General features: G+C 41.6%; 1 protein-coding gene across 6 annotated transcripts in view; it reads right to left on the bottom strand.

Moving 5' to 3' along the window:
• zgc:171482 (zinc finger protein) overlaps nucleotides 1-23,357 on the bottom strand; it is a 103,546-nt gene that overhangs the window by 44,528 nt on the left and 35,661 nt on the right. For 4 of the 6 annotated variants that reach the window (XM_054798140.1, XM_054798139.1, XM_054798142.1 and 1 more), the window contains 2 exons: nucleotides 13,934-14,050; nucleotides 8,906-8,998 (listed from right to left, as the gene is read on the bottom strand). In XM_054798140.1, the coding sequence (XP_054654115.1) occupies nucleotides 8,906-8,998; nucleotides 13,934-14,044 (204 nt within the window). In that variant the 5' untranslated portion in view covers nucleotides 14,045-14,050. The remainder of the gene's footprint in view (nucleotides 1-8,905; nucleotides 8,999-13,933; nucleotides 14,051-23,357) is intronic. The other 2 variants (XM_054798143.1, XM_054798141.1) reach the window with 1 other exon arrangement.

The following is a 23,357-nucleotide window of genomic DNA, read 5'->3' as shown; positions in this document are numbered from 1 at the left end:
AGAGAGGGCAAGGATTATGGCTATGGCAGTTTGCTGTGACGTCTTTTCCGAGGTGTGTTTGGCAGGAACCGCGAGCCTCTTCACTGACACTTTTTAAAAAGAATTTTCGGACGGCAAGAAGAGCTTTTGCCTACATCGGTGAGTACCTTTAACAAAGTCTCGGTAAGCACAGCATTACACGTTTCGATGACATACAGGTCAGATATATGGCACCTGACCGTTCATGCTGCGGTTGGAAAATCGTAATGAAAAATGACATGAAAAAAAATCGAATACAGGTCACGTATGAGCAAAAACATTTGAATTCACCTGCAGTGTGAACATAGCCATGGAGACTCCCATAGACATACTGTATCTACACACTAAGGAAACACTTCATTGAGATGATTAGCCCATTGCAGCGATCTGCCCCTTACACGAATGCAAGAAAATAGAGCGAACTTAATAAAGTGCCTTTCCACAAAGGAGGCTGGTTTCACTGCGGGACTCCACAGTGCTATGCCACAACGTTATGCCACAAAGTCAACAAATTATGTTGGTAAAATTATGTTATAATGGCCAAATACAATCAAAAGTATTTTTCAGCCTTACCTGTGAAAGCTAATCCTGTCAGATCTTGTTGGGACTGTAAACCGGTTGGTACAATCCCATGCAAAACATGAATTAGGCATCTTGCCACATCCAATATGGAAGTGATGTTGATGCATGATTCAGCGCTCAATGCCGCGTCTACATCACCTGAGAAACTCGCACCTACCCGACTCACTAAATCCAAGAGCCCAGCACGACTCACTGAACCGGTGAGCCTACCTCAGGTTCACGATTCACTTGTCGGCACACTCATGCCGGCGTTGGCGAGTGAGTCAAGTGAGCCTAGGTTCGCGAGTGCCCTGGTTCTTTGAGTGCTCGGCTTGTCGGTAGTGAGCGAGCAGCTCAGACAGGAACAGGAAGTGGAAATGAGTGTTGATTTGAGGCTTGGAACATATCTGGTTCTTTTTACAAAGACAGTTAGAGTAACAGTTGCACAAAATATGCTATGTTACCTGGTTTCCTTTTTAATTTAGCTAGCGGCAGCAGGGTAAGTCATTGAGTTAACAGAGACCAATACCAGCGAGTCCCAGTTCAGTAAAAAACTTGCGAGTTTTGAATGACTCCGTCAATAATCCACCATCTCAAACCCAATTCTATCCAGATTTGATCAAGACAGGACATTTTTCAACAATTTGAGGCAGAAGATTCCCCTTAGCCGCACAGTGGCCGAGTGGTTAGCATGTTGGCCCCACAGTAACAGTCTGGAGATCGGGAATATCTGGGTTCGAATCTCCCTTGGGGATTTCTGTGTGGAGTTTGCATGTTCTCCCCGTGCGTGCGTGGGTTTTCTCCGGGTAGTCCGGTTTCCTCCCACATTCCAAAAACATGCATGTTAGGTTAATTGGTGACTTTGTTTTGTCTTGTTGTGCCCTGCGGTTGGCTGGCGACCAGTCCAGGGTGTACCCCGCCTGTCGCCCGAAGTCAGCTGGGATAGGCTCCAGCATGCCCCCGCAACCCTAATGAGGAGAAGTGGCATAGAAAATGGATGGATGGAAGATTCCCCTTACAACATGTTCAGTTCCTTACATCAGTCCAAAAACATCAAATCTAGTTGTTTCTTGTGCCGGAGTGGAATTTCATGACCTTGGATCTAAAAGATATTTTGACTTTACTCTCACTATTAAAATGGAGCACTGCTGCTACGACTCACTGATTTTGCATGTGAGATATATCTTGTTATAAGTGTGTCAATGTATCTGAAGTCTACATTTGTGCCATTCACATCTTTATTCATGATGTCGTCATTGGAGCCACAGGGCCCATGAGGACAAGTCTCACGTCTTCTTTCATCCCTCCCTTCATTTTGCATATACATTCAGCCTGTGTGTTCATTAGCATATCTTTTTATTCCTGTCTACCATTGCTCCTGCGCTCATTCTTCTCACTTATTATCACCCTGTTGTCCCCCCCCCCCCCCCCCCCCCCACACACTTCACCTACTTCATCCCCTCTCTCATGGGTACGTGCTTCTTGTTCTTCCAAAATTGTCTCGAGGAAAATCGACTGTGCTGAGATGTTTTCGTACCTGTCAAAACACTAGAAAGCAAACAACAACAAAAAGGAGCCATTGATGACCGTGACTTAAATGGCAAAGAGTACTTGAAAGAAGTGGTTGGCGGCGACGCGCGTCCCTCCACTCGCCAGGGATTTTGTGACAGAGCGTGGAAAGTTTCAAACAACTTGTGCCCGTGTGTGTGTTTGTGTGTGTGGGCGGGCCACTGCACTCAAACACTTTAAACAATAAACAACGTCTATGACTCACTGTTTGAAGCTTCATCTTTCGGCAAAGAGTCATCAACCTTTTATTCAGAGTTGATTTCAACCTGCTTAACTCTTCCTTCAACAGCAGCGAGTAACGCCTCGCATTCGAACATAAAACATGTTTTTTAATGGCCGTTAAGTTGATAGTACATGGAGAATACTGAGATTAAATAGTCAATATTGATGTTTAATGCTGGTGTATTGATACTGTACCAGGGTTTTTTTTTTTTTCCACCCCTACGTCTGTGTGTATGCCCCCCGCCTGTCAGCGATGTCTGCATCTCTGAATATTCTGTCTCTTCCTAACAACAGACTCCTAATTAGCCGTGTTTATCTTTCTCTCCTTCTGTTTTGCTTTCTCTGTGCTCCTGCTTTCACTGTGATGCGTTCAGGCGCCGTGGGAGACATTGCCGCTAAATATACACTCGAAGCCGGTGCTCTCATTTGGAGTGAAGCGTGCGAGAGTGTAAATTAAACAGGGGATGTGGGGTGATACAAATATAGCACTGCAGAATAATAAATTACATTTGTCTATCTCCTTCACCTTTTGCACAGGAAGATTGCATATGCGCATGCAATGACGAGATACAGAAATCTGAGTGAAAAATCGGAGCGAAATATGTAAACCCCTCCCCAACTGGCTTTCATCTGCAAGCACCTTTACGACCTACTTTCTTTGCTTTGGAGAACACGCTTTACCTCCACTCGCAAAAACAAAGAGCCACAAAAAGCTCAAGGCATGGCATTTCACACTGAGTAAACATTGGCATTTTCTCCACTCTGCCCAAATACATTTGTGCTCTTCCTATTAGACTGCATGAGGTCGATCCAGGCAAGAACGATAGGAGGAAAAACTCAAATTTAGTGGGTTTTCTCAGCATCTTTGTTCACATGACACAGATTTGTAAAATTCTCTGCATTTTGACCTAATTCCTACTTATTTCCCAGTTACTGTTGAAATGTTGAATACCTTTCGCTCAGGTATACTCCACATTGCACACAGTCACACTTTGGGCCTGACCTACTAAATGTTTGCATGTACACAGACTTGATAGTGCTGATCTACTAACGGGGTGCACCAATACATTTAATTGGTAATTCCAATAACCAAGTAGCACCACCTGCTATTTTTGTTCTCGAGGGGAAAAAGGAGGCATCTATTTGAGGCGAGGCATTTATTTATTCAATTTGCTGACACAGCCGGCAATTAATTACGGAATGGTGTTGATTAGAGGCCACTATTTGAAAAGCTGCAAACAAATAACTTGTTTAATGACACACAAAAGTACTCAAACATACGTGTTTACATCCACACACAATCAAAGCAGGATTATACTAAACTAAAGCATATTTCCAACAACAAATTTACCCTTTTTTACCTTAAAAAATTGAAGAAGACACGTCGAGACTTAAAACATGCAAACCAAAACGGGTAGCCAAACAACTTCTCTCAATGCGAGTCAGAGCTTTTTTTCCTGTCACTCACACACAGACCAGTGACCTTGAGAGACAGGGGGGAACAGGGCTTAAAGGCAGCCCAGGATTGGATGACTAATTGTGTTTTCTTACATGTCTGCATTAACAATGGAACTCCTCAGACAAAGTACACTACAGAGAGATGTGCCAAACGTTCCCCTGAGGTGCAAAAAAAGTGAATGCAAATAACATCACGTCTTGACAAGTGTTTGCGCGCCACGCGACAGTTGTAATGGTGTGGTAAGAAATGCGGCGTCTTTGAGGAAATGTTGTGAACAAAGTGCTGACCGGAATGCTCTCACATTGTGTGTGCATTTAGTGGCGCACATGAGGTGAAAGCCAGAAGGGGCTGAGTCATGTCTTGCTCATTTAGGAAGGCAGATGGGGACGCAGGTGTGAAATATACTGTATGTGTATGAGTGTGTTTTTAACATGATCATTTCATGAGAGTGGGAAGTGTGGCGCACATGCATGACATTTTTCCACACACTGTACAGATTTCTCACAGATGGCAAAAAAAATAATGCACACCTAAATTTTGCAGCACCTAAATTTACACTGTTTTTTTTTGTAAATCTATTTGATATCTTTCTACACTTTCCTTTTGTTTTCACAAAATGACCAAGAAACACACAGCTCCCATGTCTGTGGCTGGCCCAAAAAAAAGACAGAACTCCAGTGTTTTTTTTTTTTTGTTTTTTTTTACATGTGTAGCTGGGGTGGGTCAGAGGCGGTATGTCCAAGAGAAAGGATGTTTTTCTTGAATGATGGTATGACCACCTGGAACTTCAGTGTGGACTCTTTGAGCGCAAAGTGGAAGATGATATGTGTGATATGTGTTGTTTGTGTTTATCTCACATAAACAGTCTCTAGTCCAGGGGTCACCAACGTTTTTCCTTGTGAGAGCTACTTTTACAAAATGAAAACGGCCAAGAGCTACTCATTTTTGTAACATTTCTTTTCAGAGCTTATTTTAAACCCAAATAAAGCGGATATGCTTGTTTTACCAAAACATGAACAAAATGCTGGTGTCCACAACTCACATTTTGCATTTCAGAATGCATTTCTTTCTACTGTTCTTTCATTATTAACTGAAAACCTGAATAAAAAGCAGGCTTGCGGGCACCTCATGTGATTGCGGGGGGCTACCTGGTGTCCACGGGCACCACGTTGGTGACCCCTGCTCTAGTCTCTGTGAGAAGGTCATTAAAAAGTAAATGTTACAGAATAGGGGACCTTTTAAGTGAGCTGACTTTATCCTTTTTTGTGTATGAACTACACCCGATTGGATAGAACAGTGTCATTATATATTGTTTTCAAAATCAAATCAGAATGTGAAGTTCTTGTAGTCCTTGCAAGAAGGTGGAGAGTGACTCCGCAGTATTGACAGCAGGGTATTGATCGGTGCTTTTTATTAGTGTACAAATATGTCTAGACAGCTTCCTTTTCTTGGGAAAGAGAAAAATCAAGCTTCTAAGTACACTTCGGCTTTGCCTCAATGGTTTTAATTGACTTCAAATTTCTTTGAAGATGATAGATGAGGGGACTCTATAACTGGCGGCTATTCTATAACCTCACCACTTGCATTCATCACATAATTTGGATATTTCTATAAAGTAGTACCTCGGTTTTCATTGTTCATCCGTTCCAAAGTGTCGATAACCAAACCAATAGGAATTTTCCCACAAAACACATTTTATTGAGACAAATTCTAGTTTTACATGCAGAAAACAATGCAAAATGTATATAAATGATACATAAAATGGATAAATGACCATTTAACATCACTATTACCTTTATCAAAGACTCTTGAAGATGGCAACAAGAGGGGGAATGAGGCAGAGGCACCCAAAGAGGCACACAGATACCACTTTTGTGTTTTGCTGCAACTTGAATACAAGTAAGTACTTCTCACCTTCCCTATCAAAGTGCTGGCACTTGTAACTTTCTTTGGCCCCGTGGTGGGCTTGGATTTTGCAGCCATACTAAATTTAAAAAAAAAAGCATGGTCAAGAGACTTGTGGTGTAACCGTTAAAAAGTACATGAGAGAGTTTACATGCAGTCAAATAACCCTATCATAACCGCAATACTAGCAATAACCCGCTTGCGCACAGCCATGTAAACACAAATAACCATTTTGAAAAACTCGATTACCCCTGGGTTACTCCTTTTCTAACCCGAAAATTGGGTCATGTAAACGCCTATTGGGATATCCCGATCAAAAGGAATTTGTGTTCTGTGCATGTTCTATTCGAAAGGAATATTGTGTCTTTGGCAGGAACTACTTGTCAACATGGCGACACGCAAAGCCCCACACTTTTAGAGCGAGGAGGAAACAAACCTCGTTAGTGTGGTGAAAGACAGGAACGTTACGTCTTGTATTGACGGTGTAAAGTACCGCGATAGCCAAATCTATTAGAAGGTGAGCGAGACGTTACGCGAAGCAGGGTTTGTACGAACGCGCCTTCAAAAGTGTCCGGGGGCTCTGGTGGACCTGTCAGGCTAACAGACAGGTTTTGTAGTAAAGACACATAACGAGTTGGACTCACGCAGTGTATTACTGACATGACAAGACTGCGTCACCAATGCGTGGGAGGCTATATAATCATAGGTGGGCAAACAGTTTGTCAGGAGCAAAGGCTGTACGATAACTGAGACAATGTATGAAAACTGACACATACAGTATTTATGGCAATAATAACGATAGTTTATTTGTACTGTACTTTACATGTCAAAAGAAATTTCAACGTGCAATGTTTTTTGTCGAAATCCTACAAAAACTGTGGCGTATGAAAACTGAGGTACCACTTTATTCTTCTGCATGAATGCATGTTTGTTTGCTAACTGAGCTAACTGGCGCCTAACACCCAGGTCCGCTCTGTGGTGATGCCAGACTTTACGGGCCAGTTTGATTTCTTTCCCACGAGCTGTGTCCACTTGTGTGTGTGTGTGTGTGTGTGTGTGTGTGTGTATCATGTGGAATTTAAAGACTTTCTGCTTGCATACAGTATAGTTTTGTGTCATTAACACACTCTTGTCTGCCACACAATGACCAGTCTTCAGTGCACACACGCACACACACACACACACACACATTAATAAGGCATCGCTCTCTCCAGCCATCGCTTGCAGTCGTCCAATACAGACTACTTGGCAGCCTCTAAAACACACCAGTAGCACCAGCGCAACCGCATTGTCCCTCCGGGAAGAGTTACAGCCCGCAAAACCACACAATCGCTCACAACTGATTAAACAACATATAAATTCCCATGAGCACGCGGTTGCCACATCCAGGCCTGAGAATGGATGTACTTGGTGAGTTAGACGGAAGAGAATCAGGCTCTCTGTGTCCTGAATGCAGGACACTACCAAGGACACGATGACCCATTTTCACCTGCTCCAATTGCATATATCAACCTGACACATAAAAATCCCACACTGACCCACATATAAACCAGTATTTTTAAAAACAGAAGACTGGTCATCTTATAATTGGGGTCTAGAGAGTTATACATGCCATTGAACAGGTGGTGCCAAGTCAATCAGAGCATTTCTTAGATGCTCATTTTAAGATAATGGTGATCAATTAAGCAGAGTCATCAAACAACTCATGAGACTCTAACAAATATGATATCCTGTTTTATTGCAATCTACCAGTTGTTTTTTCACTGATACCCAAAACATGATTTTATATGATTTGTCTTCATTTTTCCAAAGTGGGTTTTGAAAAAGTAGTAGCATGTTTTACGTAAACCGTGTAGATAGACCAGTTCGTCAGTTCAACATGTAGCAAACGTAGCCTCCTTTGAAGTATTGACAGTATCTAATTTGGGGCCTACGATAGCTATTTTAATTCTATTGCCATATCGCTACGATGCATTTTCACGACACAACCTAGCCATATCTCTCAAAATTAAAGAGCAACGATCTGCAACAGGCTCAAGTCTAATGCAGCAACCTGCTGTAGCTAGCGTGAGTAAAGTACAGTGGTGCCTTGGTTAACGTCATTAATCGGTTCCAGAAGGTCCGACTCAAACCAAAACAGTCTCTAACCAAGCAAATTTCCCCATAGAAAATAATGTAAATTCAATGAATCCGTTCCACCCAAAAATGTTAATACAAAACACATTTTATAGACAATAATTATGCAGAATAATAATTAATAATATAATTATGCTGAAAATTATTAGACCCCTGTTCTATAGATAGAATAATACAACAATAATACAAATGCATACATTCGAAAACCGAAAATGAGGTATTACGTTCCCACACACGTCAGCAACCAAAGGATGAGTCTTGGTAACCTGGAACCTGTTTTGAAATAATGATATTATACTTTAAATGCCAAAGAATATACCGTGATATACATCTCTCGCCACGTTCGAACATTGCTCTCTCACTCAATCAATTAATAAATGATCACTGTTCGTGGTTGACTATGGCCTATTATTAGTCAAAAAACATAGAAACACAAGTTATACAGTATGTAGTATTGTGGTCACTAGGCGTCAGTAATGTTCCATTGATGAGACATTACATTACGTCAACACTGCATGGAGTCAGCCATGGCATGTTCGGCATGACATGGTGACAATAAGTTGTCCTCCCATTCCATGTGGAAGTGGTATGTTTTTCGCTTCTTACTTTGTTTGAAACCCTTTCTTAAGATTGGAATAAATAAATTGGAGGCTAACTAGTCAGCTCAGTAGCATGCTATGCGTAAAGCGGTGGCCGTCTGTTGTGTCCTTGCAGAAATCCCGTAGCATGCTCATAAGAGTTGTGCAATGTTGTGTAAAGAAAGAATAATAGGAGTGCTAAGGTGACCATAGGGGTTATTTCCTGTCTCCGGGGCTCTAATAATTGTAAAAACCATATTTAGAAAGTCATAAACAGATTTTCTATGCTGTAACTACAAAAATATGCTGTTTATTAATATCGAGCCCTACTTTGCGGAAATTCACTTATCGCCGAGATAAACGAGGGGCGACTGTATATCGTTATCGCAAGAGGCAAGAATATGTATCGCAAAATGGATTTTAAGCCATTCCCATATTGAATTCACATAGAACATACCGGGTTATCGGGCCTTAGTCTTTTTGAAGGTGGTCCTCCATCTTCCGGGTGAAGCATGTAAAACAGACGCACCTTGTTGGCGTGTTTCTTACTCTAGAAGAGACAAAAAAAGACAGAAACGAATGTGAATGTCAGTCCATTTGTGTCTAACCTGCCCCAAGCCAGGCTTTGCTTGCTGGTAAACCTACATAGTGTGTGAGCGTGTCTGCACATATTGTTGTGGTTGTCTGCCGATATTTAGCTCTTGTGCGTCAAAAGACAGACCCTAAAGTGATATTTTTGCAGCATCTATACTTGTGTGTAGATCTTTTAGCATATAATCACGTGAAGAAATTAGGACACCCAATGAGTTGTGTTAAAAATGCTTAGGAAGACACGCATGTCATACATATACCGTCACATTTTTTGTAATCATGAGGAAAATGGTCAATGTCAACTCATTGCTAAGTCCCAGCCGAGCCTCTCGAAAGCAGTTGTGCATGATGCCAGCCATGTTTTTCAACCAATCTTGACCAGATTTTACGTGCATTTGCTTGTTTTAAGTTACAGTAGGCGTTTTGTGGAGCGCATTGAGCCGTGTGAGAAATTTCAAGCCAACCACGAGTTAAGCCGTCAACCATTGGCGGTTGTGTAAACAGTGCCACCGTGTGGTGTATTTGTCAGAAAAATAACAGCAGCGGTCACATAGCAGAGGTGCAATTTTTGGACACATTTTCACCCTTTTGTGTGCAGCTGTTCAGGAGTAGAAGAGTTAGCTTACACAAACAAATACATACTGTACACTCCGTGGACTCCATGGGCTTTGTCACATGACTGTAGTTAATTGTCAAGTGAGTGGAATGAGACATTATATAGGTAATGGTAAATACGCTACACTAATTTAGACCATATTTTGACTATCAAACACATTTGTTTAAATGTGCCTCACATGAAGAAGGTTCAAATCTGTGTTGGGCTTTTCTGTGTTGAGTAAATTTGTACTATGTTAGAGGTTAATCACACTGGTGAGGTTAATTGAAGACTCTAATTTGCCCGGAAATGTAAATTGTTTCATGTCAACCATGTGATTGATAATAAATAGGCAGTCATATTTTAATGTTCTATCTATGAATATGTGGTATGAAACATCAATGTGTCCTACCCCCTTCATCTTTCATTTGCATTCTGGAATATTCTAAGCAAAAACGTACTGGAGGCTGATAGGAAATGTCAGCGAGCTGTCCTTGAAGCTGCTAAGTGTCACTTCAATGCAGGACAATGAAAATCATGGGGGAAAGCGGGCGAAAATAAACTGACGCATGTGTTTTATCTATAAGGTTGCTTCTGTCTGCAGCATTATATTGGATTGACTGGACCTCCACCACATAAAACATGTATAAAGCACCTGTCTTGGCATGTAAGTAGAGACTGAATTTAAACTATTTCAGCAAGATAGAGGCAATGATTTAGTGTTTTAGATACGTGTTAAAACATGGCAGAGAACGATATAAAGCAACATACGGTAATGGCCGACTTTCACAAGACACTGTTCCTGCTGCTCCATTGCATTGATTGGATTCTCTGGACCCACCCTCTGGATAGTGATAGTTTTATGCATTTTGCTAGGACTTGTGCATGTGTTTGTACACTAGGTGTGCAAACAATCCTGTAGTTGATGTCACCATGGTTACGCTGCACTGACCCTCAGCACTCAGAGCCCAACATTAATGGACTGTGCTTGTCTCTCTTCTTTCAATGTTGGTCAAAATCAAGGCAGACAAGATGGGGAGGACAGTATGTAAAAATATCTTCTGGACTGCAGTTGAAGGAAAGGACAGATTTTTGTTGCAATTGCAATGATATTGTGATGGTTGAGGTTCACTGTAAGCCGATAAAACATCATGTATCTTTTGGTACATCTACCTTGAGCCACGTTTCCACCAACCAGTGAAGCTCACTTTGGTAGGATGTGCAATTTTTTGCGTTTAATGTTAATGGCACCAAAATGCTAATGCAGTATACCAATTTTGGGCATACTTCTATCGGGATACAGCCACACTGGTATGGCGCCTAAAGGATGGAACAGTTCATCGACCGGTTGACAAAGATCTACCATTGTTGGAATGGTAATGGGATGATGAGCTGTTAATAATTGATTTGTGATTGGTGATTTGTTGGTTAGCAGGATTACTCAAAAAACACACAATCCATTTTTATGAAACTTTGTAGAGGAGTAACATATGCACCAAGGAAAGCCCCCTCAAATGTCAGTGAGGATCTGAGTAAAGGTGTTTTTCCTCTTTCCTCTGTTTTGAGTTACTAAGACAACACATCCAAAGTGTGGCCCATAAAAAGATATATATAGTATATTAATAACATATATTGTTAGATATTGCACTAATAATTATTTGCTTTGTCGCCTATGTTACAAAAGCTATGATGTTTTGACCTATATTGTTTTGACCATTGGATTAGTTTTAGCATCTTTGGCCCAATGCATCACCTTCAACCTTCAGTTTTTCCTGTATGTGGTCATCAGTGGAAAAAGTTTGAACACCCCTGCATTATGGGATGCATACATCATTTTCCATGAAGTAGACAGTAGTCTCCAAACCTCCAAAAATTGATTAACACATACAGTACACAGTAATCCCTCGTTTATCATAGTAATGAGTCCCAAATCCGGCCCTGAAAATTGAATTTCTGCAAAGTAGCATTTCTTCCTTATAAATTGAATATTTTCATAGTTATGGCATAGAAAACCTTTTAATGATCTTCTAAATAAACCATTATTTGAGCAATCCAGACATGAAATAACACCCATATAGTCATCTTTACATTCATGTTACCCGATATAGTAGATATAATCAGAGTAAATACGCCATTTAAGACAGTTTACCTTGTAGGCGGACAGGAAATGACTTTGTGGGTTCAGAGTTGAGTTTTAGCTGGTTGTGGGCTATGGCTGCAACATTACAGTAACCCATGTTATTATTTCTATTATTATTATTATTATTACTATGTTATTATTATTATTGAACCTTTGTGCATTAAAAGTCGGTTGTTCAAGTCTGGTGCTTCGGTGGTGGTCTCACCGAACTATTACTGACACCTGTTGACCAATGTAGAATACTAGATTCACAAGTTGGTGGTCATAATGGCCTATTATGCATTTGTATTTTAGTTTATTTAGCCATTTTTATGATTGAAAAGGCTTAATCTGGGCAAACAATATGTACAATTTGCTTAAATATGCATATTTTCTGACTAATACCCGTAGTCAACCATGAAACAGCGATCATTTGTTAATGAATTAATGTTTGGAAAACTGCGATAGAATCAAGGAACCACCATGCTCGAACCACGATGTAGCTATGGACGAGTGTAGTAGTATGTAGATCTTTGCCATTTCAGTAATAACTGGAACCCCCAATCCAGAATTAATAATGGCCCCGTCATCTTACGTCATCAACCGGGAACTGGGAAGTTGAATGCAAAACGATGCACAAATGCATTATGGTTATGGATTCATCCATCCTACTACCATTGTAGTTGGTCTTTGTTTACCATAGGTCTTCTTATTCATTGGCACGTTTACTGTGTATTTATGGAGCTACCTCCATCCCGCCTACTACACGAGGCAGATCAGGGTTGACTGTTCTATAACATCCTATGGTGAGTTCAACATGGTGGTAACATGGTTTTAGAGAGAGCTCATAATTAGCCTTATGGGGTTCATTAGTGTTGATTGCACCCTGAGGGACGGCAATAGGCTCCTAGTCTATAAAGTGAATAAAAAGTAAAACTGTCTCCTACCTAGGGACAACACTACAGGAAGTAAACTTGGATATATTTTAGAGTAGTCAGTATACAGCAGTATAGATTTACGATCCACTGGACATGACTTCATTATTGTCTAGCTGGCAACACGAGAGAGTGGCAAAACAACTACATCTTGCCTACAGTCAAGCATGGCGGTGGTCGCGTCATGATCTGGGGCCGCATGAGTGCTGCTAGCACTGGGGAGATGCGGTTCATTGAGGGAAGCATGAATTCCAACATGTACTGTGAAGCAGAGCTGAGTCCCGCACTTGAGAAACTGGGCCGTGTGGCAGTTTTCCAACATGATAACGAGCCCAAACACACCTTTTTTTTAAACGAAGGTACAGTATTTAATTCTGCAGTTCAAAGCTGAAGGTCACATCTGTCCAGTTTGACCGCAATAACTCACCAATCCCTAGAGGGGGATTTCATTACATCTGGCACAAGTGTTGACCCTACTCAAGGATGAACTCTTTAGAACTCACAGGTCAACGGCCACCGTGACTGCAGAAATGCCCAATGCTCCATAAGTAGATGTTTCTCGAAGTCGTGAAACAACAATTGAGCATCTTTTTGACCTCATCACCTCAATAATCCAACACAAACTCTTGACCTCTGTGGTCAACTTTTCCATTTGGGATGACATAGATGAGTGCAATCGGTTTGCCAATTTGCCTGCACATCTCAAGGTTGTGCGTTTTGCCTCATCTAATTAGTGTAGTCTCTACACACTCATGCATGTGAACGCACACTGTGGCTCGCTCCCTCCAGATAAGTGCTTGTTCTGATTAGTTTCCTTGTTAATCCCAATTGTGCCTTGTAATCAAGAAAGACCCCAACGCATGAATGTGTGTCTGTATGTGCACTACATTCTAGTTAAATATAGCAGAGGGCTGATTATTTAATGCCCATTCATTAAATTACTCTTAGGGAGTCTGCTGAGAGGTAGAGCACATTAAAACAAATAGTGTCTCTGCTTGTTTGTGTGCCATTGCCAACCACTACCATGCTGCATTACGTCTATGGATAATGGATGAGCACTGTTTGTCTGGACAAATAAGCCCAATACAGAATGTACAGCTCAGGAATTTGCCTGCCAAAGCAATGTTTTTTTCTCATTTTGTTCCTGCATTCCTTTGTGTTCGCTCAGTTTGCAAATGAGGCGTGCCACAAAAAAAAAAGAATAAAAACACAGCCTGCAATGACAAAAACAATGAACAGACTCACCTCATAGTGTGCCGTGCGCTGGGACTCAGAGATGAGCTGGGCATTGCAGATGTTGCAATAACTCTCTGTGAACAAGCCTCCATCCACGATGCCCGCAGACTTCATCTTCATTGGAGACTATACGCAAACGCACAGAGAAAGAAGTGATTAAAAAATAAAAATGCCAGTGTGTGTTTGACGTGCACGAGAAATAGTTTTATTTCGGAATGACACATCTATGGCTGAAACGATCATCTCAGGCTCTGTGCTGTGTTGGTGCACCCTGTTTAGCAAGTTACTTTAGCTTCTTTTCAATACGTGGCCAAATGTATATCTATGTATATGTCATATTTTCAATCAGCTTCACTGTTTTCCTGTTTCCTTTTCTATCTCAACAGTAAGGACACTGCACTGATGAGTTATTACTGTCACATTCATAGGATCAGCAGTTATGTGTACTGTAGTGTTAAAGAGTTGTGTGTTTTCTGACTGTGTGGGTGTGGGACAAGGATGGCTGCGTGCAGAAAGGACAGTGGAGTTTGCTGATTGTTTTGGCGTGGTTCGGCCGAGAGTAGCCTGTTTTGTTTTTGCAATAAAGAGATTGTTGCGCATGATCATCCTTACACAATCCGGATAGTCGTTACAATATCGTCTTTATCTTTACCTCAATCAACCCCAGACATTTTTCAAAAGACAACCCCTTCAGTACCGGCCATTTTAGACTGATTTTTTAAGGCACACGGAATACTATGTTCTATGGCTATATAAACATGGAACCTACCAAAAGAAAGATTAGACTCCTGTCTTTCATCAGAAAAAAATAGTTTGTGTCCACCTTTTTCCGTTCTTTAGTAATCAGCAGTAGAACATAGGTAAGTTTCTAGAAAATATCAGTTCCCAACTAAAACAGGGAGAAAACCAGCTTTTTGTGAAAAGATACATTTCAAGCACAACTTTCACCTTGACACGATTTTTTCGCTTTTGTGGCCGCTCAAATACTAAACAGCTATACCACAACATAAACAACACAAAATAGTGTTGTTTTACATCACAATAACACCATGAACTATTTACCATTTTCACATTTGTCAATAAACTGTGTATGTACACTAGTGTGCACGCGTGTGCACGAACACAAACAAACACCATGAACTATTTACCATTTTCACATTTGTCAATAAACTGTGTATGTACACTAGTGTGCACGCGTGTGCACGAACACAAACAAACACCATGAACTATTTACCATTTTCACATTTGTCAATAAACTGTGTATGTGCACTAATGTGCACGCGTGTGCATGCACGCACAGGGAGAAAACCAGCTTTTTGTGAAAAGATACATTTCAAGCACAAAAAAGCTTTGTTTGACAACGACATAATTTATTTACAAATATAACACCATGAACTATTTACGCTTTTCACATTTGGAACTAAACTGTGTGTGTGCATGTGAGTGCACACGCGTGCACGAGTGTGTGTGCATGCATTCAAATTTGCCTACAAGTTTTTTTTTTTTTACATGCAAATGATCTATGATGAGCACTTATCAAATGCACTTCTGCCACCTTGTGGCCGTTTTTATGGCTTAAAACTGCTCTAAAAGTGACATCCATTAGTGTGCAGTTGCGCCATCACCTCTTTTTGCCTCTCGCTCAATAAAAAAGTAAAAGACGTATAAATACGTCTTTGGGATTGGGCTTTCGGGTTTATAAAATGGTATAAATATGTCTTTGGTATTGAATGAGTTAATGATGGTCGCGACAGTCAAGCGATCGAGACATGTGTGGCCAAAAATGACCACATACAGTACTGTATTGTTCTGTGCCGCTGCAACTAGTTCTCGAGTGAGTATCATGTGCGGACCAAAGTTATGTTTTTAATTTATTTATGGGACCTCGTACTTAATCACGAAAGGCTGTTACACGGAACAGCGTAAGCCACTTGTACATGCAAACCAACATGTGATGACTTCTCACCAAGCAAGTCACAACTTTTCTTCCTGTCACTCAAATAAAGCAGAGGTCGTCTTTCATTCAGGGTCATCTTTAGTGATGTTGCAATCAGATATTGATATCGAGCTGATATCAGCAAAAAAACCCCCAAAAACATCGGATTATATTGGCCTGAATCTCAAATCTCCCATATGAGCAGTCGATTCCAGACACCACCCCACTGCATCTGTCCGGCAGTGACCCGATAGAGCCCACGTGTGATCACAACAACAGTATTTGCTAACGTGCTAACAAAGTAGAGAGGAGCAGGAATGACATCAGCCGCGTGGCAGTAAAAAGACGTTGTAGCTGAGTGCAATACTTGTCATGCACAAGTTTCCCATGGTAGCACGGAACTGGGAGGTTTCATACGACCAACCTCACCGTGAACATGGTAAACTCCCACGGGACGGCAAAATGTGGTTAGCTTTAACAGAAAAGAGCAATCCCTGTCGTTGGTGAGTAATGTTGGGTTTAAACGTTTCATTGAGCACATTGAACCTCACTATATTATGCCGAGCTGTCACGACGATGTGGATGAAACTACACACCTCATGCATAAAGAAGTAGATGGTTGAATTTTTCCTCATACCGACTGCCGCTGCCTATTGTTCTCTGAGTAATATCACCTGATCATGCCTTTTTCTAGCATTACACACTACAAAACAAGTCATAAAAGTATGTATGATTCATGCTTTTCTATTATTCCACACTACAAAACAACTAATAAAAGTTTGTATGAATCATGTTGATATCGGATCAATATTGATATCTGCCGATATTCAATAACACAATATTGGTTTCGGATCGGAAGTGAAAAAGTTGTATCGGGACACCCCAGTCATCTTATATTTGTGTAAATACTGCACTTTGTGAGAAATACCCCTCTAAACTTGCACAAAAGCATCAGGTGAGCGTACCTTATGACTTCAAAATGTACAATATTCTACTAAACGAACAATACAATTTATTTCTGATGGTATACAACTATTTTATCAAAATGTTACTTTTTTGCCCCTGATACTCTTCTGTATTCATGTGACTTTTGTACTATTTACAACACATCACTGTTGTACAATATCCATCCATCCATTTTCTATGCCTATTTCTGTCCTCATTAGGGACACGGGGGTATGCTGGAGCCTATCCCAGCTGACTTCGGGCAAGAGGCGGGGTGCACCCTGGACTGGTCGCCAGCCAATGGCAGGGCACATATAGACAAACAACCATTCACACTCACATTCATACCTATGGACAATCTAGAGGCGCTAGCTCACCTAACATGCATGTTTGTGGAATGTGGGCGGAAACCGGAGTACCCGGAGAAAACCCACGCAGGCACTGGGAGAACATGCAAACTCCACGCAGAGATGACCAAGCGGAGATTCGTCCCGATCACCCGACTGTGTGGCCAACATGCTAACCACTCGGCCACCGTGCGGCCCTATACAAACTAAATTGATCAAGTCTAGCAATTTACAAAAAAATACCAAGAATTTCAAAATGGGACATTTCTTCTCATGACATCATAGATTTTCTATTTGAATCTTACTTTAAGAGTCCTTTGTCTCGATCTTTTTTTTTTGTCCCCTTCTTATCCCCACACCCCCCCTGTTTTCTTTTTTCTTCTTCTCTGTCCCCTCCTGCTCCGGTCCGGTCGCTCCAAATTTGCTTAATAACAAGCATCTAAGTCAAATAAATTCTGTATAACAGGGGAATTGTATATCACACTTCTCCCTGGCAGAGTAAATCTGTTGAGCACTTGAGGGCATTTAGATCTACAATTCTATCTGCCTAAAGGCTGGACAGGACAGGGGGAAAAAGAAAAAAAAAAAAAGAGTCCTTTGTCATTTCAAACAAGCATTTCAACCAAAAAGTTTGAGTGCTTTTTTCAAATGCACACATTACTTGTGTGCATTATCCTACTACATTTACTAAATCAAGTCTTCAGAATTTCCCCAAATTCCCAACAAGTCATTTTTTACAATGTTTCCTGCGGTTTGTGACTTTTTTCCTTCCGATACGGCCCTTCAACTCCTTCAAAATTCAACGAATATACCTTTTAATCAACTAAAAACTGTGACCCCTCTCCTAATTAAAATTTTGTACATCCTACTAAATTGACAAAATTAGACAAATGACTGTACCGAATATTCCAAAGAGATCTCAAGCAAGATTTGCCACTGAGAAACCAGCCTTGTCAGTTTTGTCCAAGCACTTCAAACCCACAGAGACCTGAGAAGCCCAGTGGGGGCTGTCATCGTAGATTCCTAACAACCTGATAGCAGAGGTTTCCTTTGCTTTCAGAGCGAGTAGCATGGTAAAAAAAAAAAAAAAGGTTTAATGATGTACTCTGAGCTCCTGTGTTCAATTTTCTACTCTCTTCATTATGTGTGCCCTGCAGTGCTGCACTCTGACAAGGGTTTGGGTGAGTAACGGGTCTTTCGGGAATGGTCCAGGAACAGCAACTGCTAAAGTAGATTAGATCTTTGCCCCAAGGAAGATCTAGATCCAAGGTGTTTGCAGGGGCAAAATGATACGTGACCCAAGATGCACACATGGATGCTTCGGGGTCACCTCCACTAACCGTGGAGGCCATTGCACTGCAAACATGGTCTGGAGAATCACTGTTAGTGATGGTATCCGACAAACATGACTAGCTGGCGACAGGTAGAGGAAGTCTTTATCACTTGTCAATTGTATAATTACTTCTCAGCCATGCACGACAGCATCAGCTCAGTGTACACACAAACACATGCATGTGGAGGCTTTTAATTACCTCTTTTCCTCGTGACTTGAGTGCACCCTGGACCTTTCAATTAACTGCAGACATGCTGTGTAGACACTTCTTCCATTATCACGCTCAACCCACAAGACCTTCAACGCGGAAATTAAATAGACATGCTGATACTTCTGGGCTTTATCACCTTTTTGTGAAAAACACTCAATTGAAAAAAACCAACTCTAAGCTAAGCACTACATTTGATTGATGGCACTCTCACTGTTGGCAATCTGTACCACCCTCAAGCGCACCCGACACTTAAGTCCGTGCTTGCTTGACTAGCCCTGGGCACGGTCTGTTTGCTCATGCACGAGCAAATCTACAAGTAGACATGCGTAAAGTCAGTGCAATCTTTATTCAAGATTCAAGATTCAAGAGAGTTTTATTGTCATGTGCATGGTAAAACAGCAGTTATACCATGCAATGAAAATCTTATTCTGTTCATTCTCCCAAGGAAAAGAAAGAAAAACACAAGAAAGAATAAGAACATAAGAAACATAAACACATATACATAAATACCAAGAAATTAAGCAACAACAACAGAAGAGACATTAATGCAAGTAAATAATACAAATAAATAAATAAATAAATAAAGTGCTATGAGTGTGTGTTGCGTGTGGCGTGTCTGAGTGCTTCATTGAGAAGCCTGATGGCCTGTGGGTAAAAGCTGTTTGCCAGCCTTGTGGTCCTGGACTTCAAACTCCTGTAGCGTCTGCCTGATGGTAGGAGTGTGAATAATGAGTGTTGTGGATGTGTGCTGTCCTTGATGAGGTTGTGTGTTCTGCGTAGGACTCTAGATGTATAAATGTCTTGCAGTGAGGGGAGGGCTGCCCCAACAATGTTCTGTGAGGTCTTGATCACCCGCTGGAGTGCCTTCCTATCACGTGTTGTACAGTTACCGTACCAAACAGTGATGGAGGCGGTAAGGACATTTTCGATGGTGCATCTGTAGAAGCAACTCAGGATTGTGGTGGACATGCCAAATTTCCTCAGTCTTCTCAGGAAGTACAGTCTCCTTTGGGACTTCTTCAGAATTTGTTGGGTGTTGTGAGACCAGGTGAGGTCCTCGCTGATGTGTGTGCCAAGGAACTTGAAGGTTTTCACCCTCTCCACCTCAGTCTCATCAATAAACAGGGGTTTATGTGGCTCCTTTTCCCTTGTTCTTGGGTCGATGATCATCTCTTTAGTCTTATCTGTATTGAGAAGGAGATTGTTATCACGACACCAAGCTATGAGGTCCGCCACCTCTCTTCTGTATGATGTTTCAACACCACCAGTGATCAGTCCGATGACTGTAGTGTCATCCGCAAATTTAATGATGCTGGTGTTGTTCTGGGAGGCCACGCAATCGTAGGTGAAGAGCGTGTAGAGGAGTGGACTCAGCACACACCCCTGTGGGGTCCCAGTGCTCACAATTCTTGAGCTGGATGTGCGGTTGTGGACTCTGACTGACTGGGGCCTGCCTGTGAGAAAGTTAAACACCCAGTTACAGAGGGAGGGAGACAGGCCAAGTGTGAGGAGCTTATTTGTGAGTTTGTGGGGGCTGACTGTATTAAAAGCAGAGCTATAGTCTATAAATAGCATTCTGACGTATGTGTCCTGGCCCTGTAGGTGAGAAAGGGCTGTGTGGATGGCAGTGTTGACTGCATCATCCGTGGACCGGTTCTGGCGATATGCAAACTGTAGAGGGTCCACAGTTGCCGCCGGGATGCTCTTTTTGATGTGGGTCATGACTATTCTTTCAAAGCACTTCATAACAATAGGAGTGAGTGCTATAGGGCGATAGTCATTCAAGCAGGTCACGTTGCTCTTCTTGGGTACGGACACTATGGTGGTGGACTTAAAGCAGGTCGGTACAGATGCTTGTGCAAGCGACAGGTTAAATATGTCAGCAAGCACATCAGCTAGCTCTGATGAGCAAACCCGAAGTGCACGTCCTGAGATGTTGTCTGGGCCTGCTGCTTTTCGTGGGTTTGTTTTGTTTAGAACCCTGCGCACATCAGCTGATGTCACCATGAGAGGTGAGTCCTGTGTGCTCCCCAGGTTCAGCCACCCTCTCTGCTCATCAGAAGTTTGGGTGTCAAAGCGGGCATAGAACTCGTTCAGCTCATCTGGAAGTGTGGTTTGGCTGGACGTGGCTACGCTACTCTGCTGTCGATAGTCTGTGATGTGCTGGAGCCCCGCCCACATGCGCCGAGGGTCTGAGGTGGAATAGTAGCCCTCCAGCTTCTGTCTGTACTGTCTTTTGGCCTCCCGTATGGACCTCCTCAGGTCATATCTGGCCTTTTTGTAGTCATCAGCGGTGCCCATGACAAATGCAGTCGAACGAGCACGTAGCTTAGCCCTTACATCACAGTTCATCCACTGTTTTTGGTTAGGGTATTTTCTGTAATACTTGGTGGTGGTAACAGTCTCTATACATGTGCTAATGTAGCCAGTAACAGCAGAAGCATATTCGTCCAAATCAACAGTACAATCTTCCCTCCCCGCTGCAGTTTTAAACAAATCCCAGTTTGTGCAGCCAAAGCAGTCCTGAAGTACTTGATCAGTTTCTTCATTCCACACTTTAACTGCTGTACTTACAGGGGGAGCTTTTTTGAGAAGTTGTCTGTACGTTGGATAAAGGAATATAGAGATGTGGTCAGCCTTTCCAAAGTGGGGTCTTGGAACAGCCTTCAAAGCACCTTTCATGTTGCTGTAGACTTGGTCCAGGATGTTATTTTCCCTTGTGGGAAAGCTCACATACTGGTAATATTTGGGGAGGACAGTCCTGAGGTTACAGTGGTTGAAATCGCCAGATATAATGAATACAGCGTCTGGGTGTTTGGTCTCGTGTTTATCGATGATGTCATGCAGGAGGCCTAGTGCATTAGCAGTGTTAGCTCGTGGTGGGATGTAAACAGCAGTTAAATACACAGCGCTAAACTCACGAGGTAAATAAAAAGGTCTGCATTTCACCATCAGCAGCTCAATGTCCTGCGAGCAGTGCTTTTCTATCGTCTGTACGTCTGTGCACCACCGTTTGTTTACGTAAACACAGACGCCGCCACCTCTGTGTTTACCAGACGCTAAAGTCCGATCTCCCCGGAAAGCAGCAAATGATTCCAACTGGATCGCCGAGTCCGGTATATCCTCCGTCAGCCAGGTTTCTGTGAAGGTGAGGACACAGCATTCCCTGATCTCTTTAGTCCCACCAGTTACCAATGACAACAGACTACATACACGTAGTAATACACTACTACAAGAAAACAATCGGACCAAATCCACATTTATTCTCATAATATTAAATCATCTAATCAGTGTTTCAAAAAATATTCTATCAGCATGTAGCAAGTCTCTAAGGAGAGACAGTCGGTGCTTGTCGTAGCCTATACAGTCATCCCTCATTCATCGCGGTAAATAGTTCCAGTCCGAACCGCAATAGGTGAATCAGCGAAGTAGGATTCAATAATAATAAATTGAATTTTTTCATAGTGCATAAAAAAAACCTGACTGACTTTCTAAAAATACTTTTTAACATTATTAGAGCCCTGTAGACATTAAATAACAAGCCTATAGTCACAAGCCTATATATTACCGAATATAGTAGACATGATAAGCAATAATAAAACATAATAACTCACCGTTAGCATTGGGAAAGTTCCTTGTCGTTACTTAAACTTAACTTGAACTTTTTTAGCTTGCTTTATTTCGAGCATGTAAGAAGCAATATACTGAAAACAAAACAAAAAACATTCACAAACACAATCATAATCAAGAAGGGTGTGAAAAATAATACATAAAAAAATAATTTCATTCTGACGTTACATCGGAGTCAAAGATGGGCGCTCACGATCACCGCCTGCGGTTGAAACTCAGTTAATCACTGGGGATGCTGGAACAACTTCACAGACTACTACTCAGGATGACGAGGAGACAAGAACGCAACTAAAATGACGGCCAGTGCTTAACAAAACAAACTCCAGGCTGGTACCAATGGTGGCCCTGTATTTGTTTTTTGCACTCCCACTTCTAAACACTGTACACTCCAAGTTTAATTTCTATAGCATTGTCCTTTGAGAAGATAGGGAACCATTCTCCAGGGCAGTACAGGAAAATTAGATCTGTGTGATTTTGCCATCCATGACCAGGAAAATTTGTGGTCTGAAGAAAACCAAAAAACAACCTTGAGATCCGCCAGGCATACACCATTTAAACCCAATTAAAAGACAGACTGACAGCTGGAATACAGTATGTCTTATCTTCCACATATCTATATTACTTGTGAACATTACAAGCGAGATGTGAGCAGTGGACTAATTAATGGAGTCGATCTGTCGGTGGGATTTGTGGCAAGGCATGACCAACAAAGCGGAACGATGGAGCGACAGATAGCCGAGGAATTAATGAAAGTGGGAGAGAGATGAAAAAATGATAAGATGAGATGGTCATATGTCACATATTTATAATTTAAAATGATTTAATTCCCAGCGGAACAGACAACGTCAAGACATCGCGGAGAATCTCATTTTATTTCGACATTACCATCACTTTAGGAACCAGCAGGAACCCAAACATTGGCACATATTATATTTTGTCAGGTGAAACCAAGTGTAAATCTTCAGCTCATCTCATTGATTCTTTATTCACAGTTAGGCATTCTGCTAATGGTGTCATTTGCATTTTTCCCC

Source organism: Dunckerocampus dactyliophorus, chromosome 14 (genome assembly GCF_027744805.1).
Source record: "Dunckerocampus dactyliophorus isolate RoL2022-P2 chromosome 14, RoL_Ddac_1.1, whole genome shotgun sequence".
NCBI classification, from domain to species: domain Eukaryota; kingdom Metazoa; phylum Chordata; class Actinopteri; order Syngnathiformes; family Syngnathidae; genus Dunckerocampus; species Dunckerocampus dactyliophorus.
The sequence above is the reverse complement of the archived record's forward strand: the minus strand, read 5'-3'. Positions and strand labels throughout refer to the sequence as shown.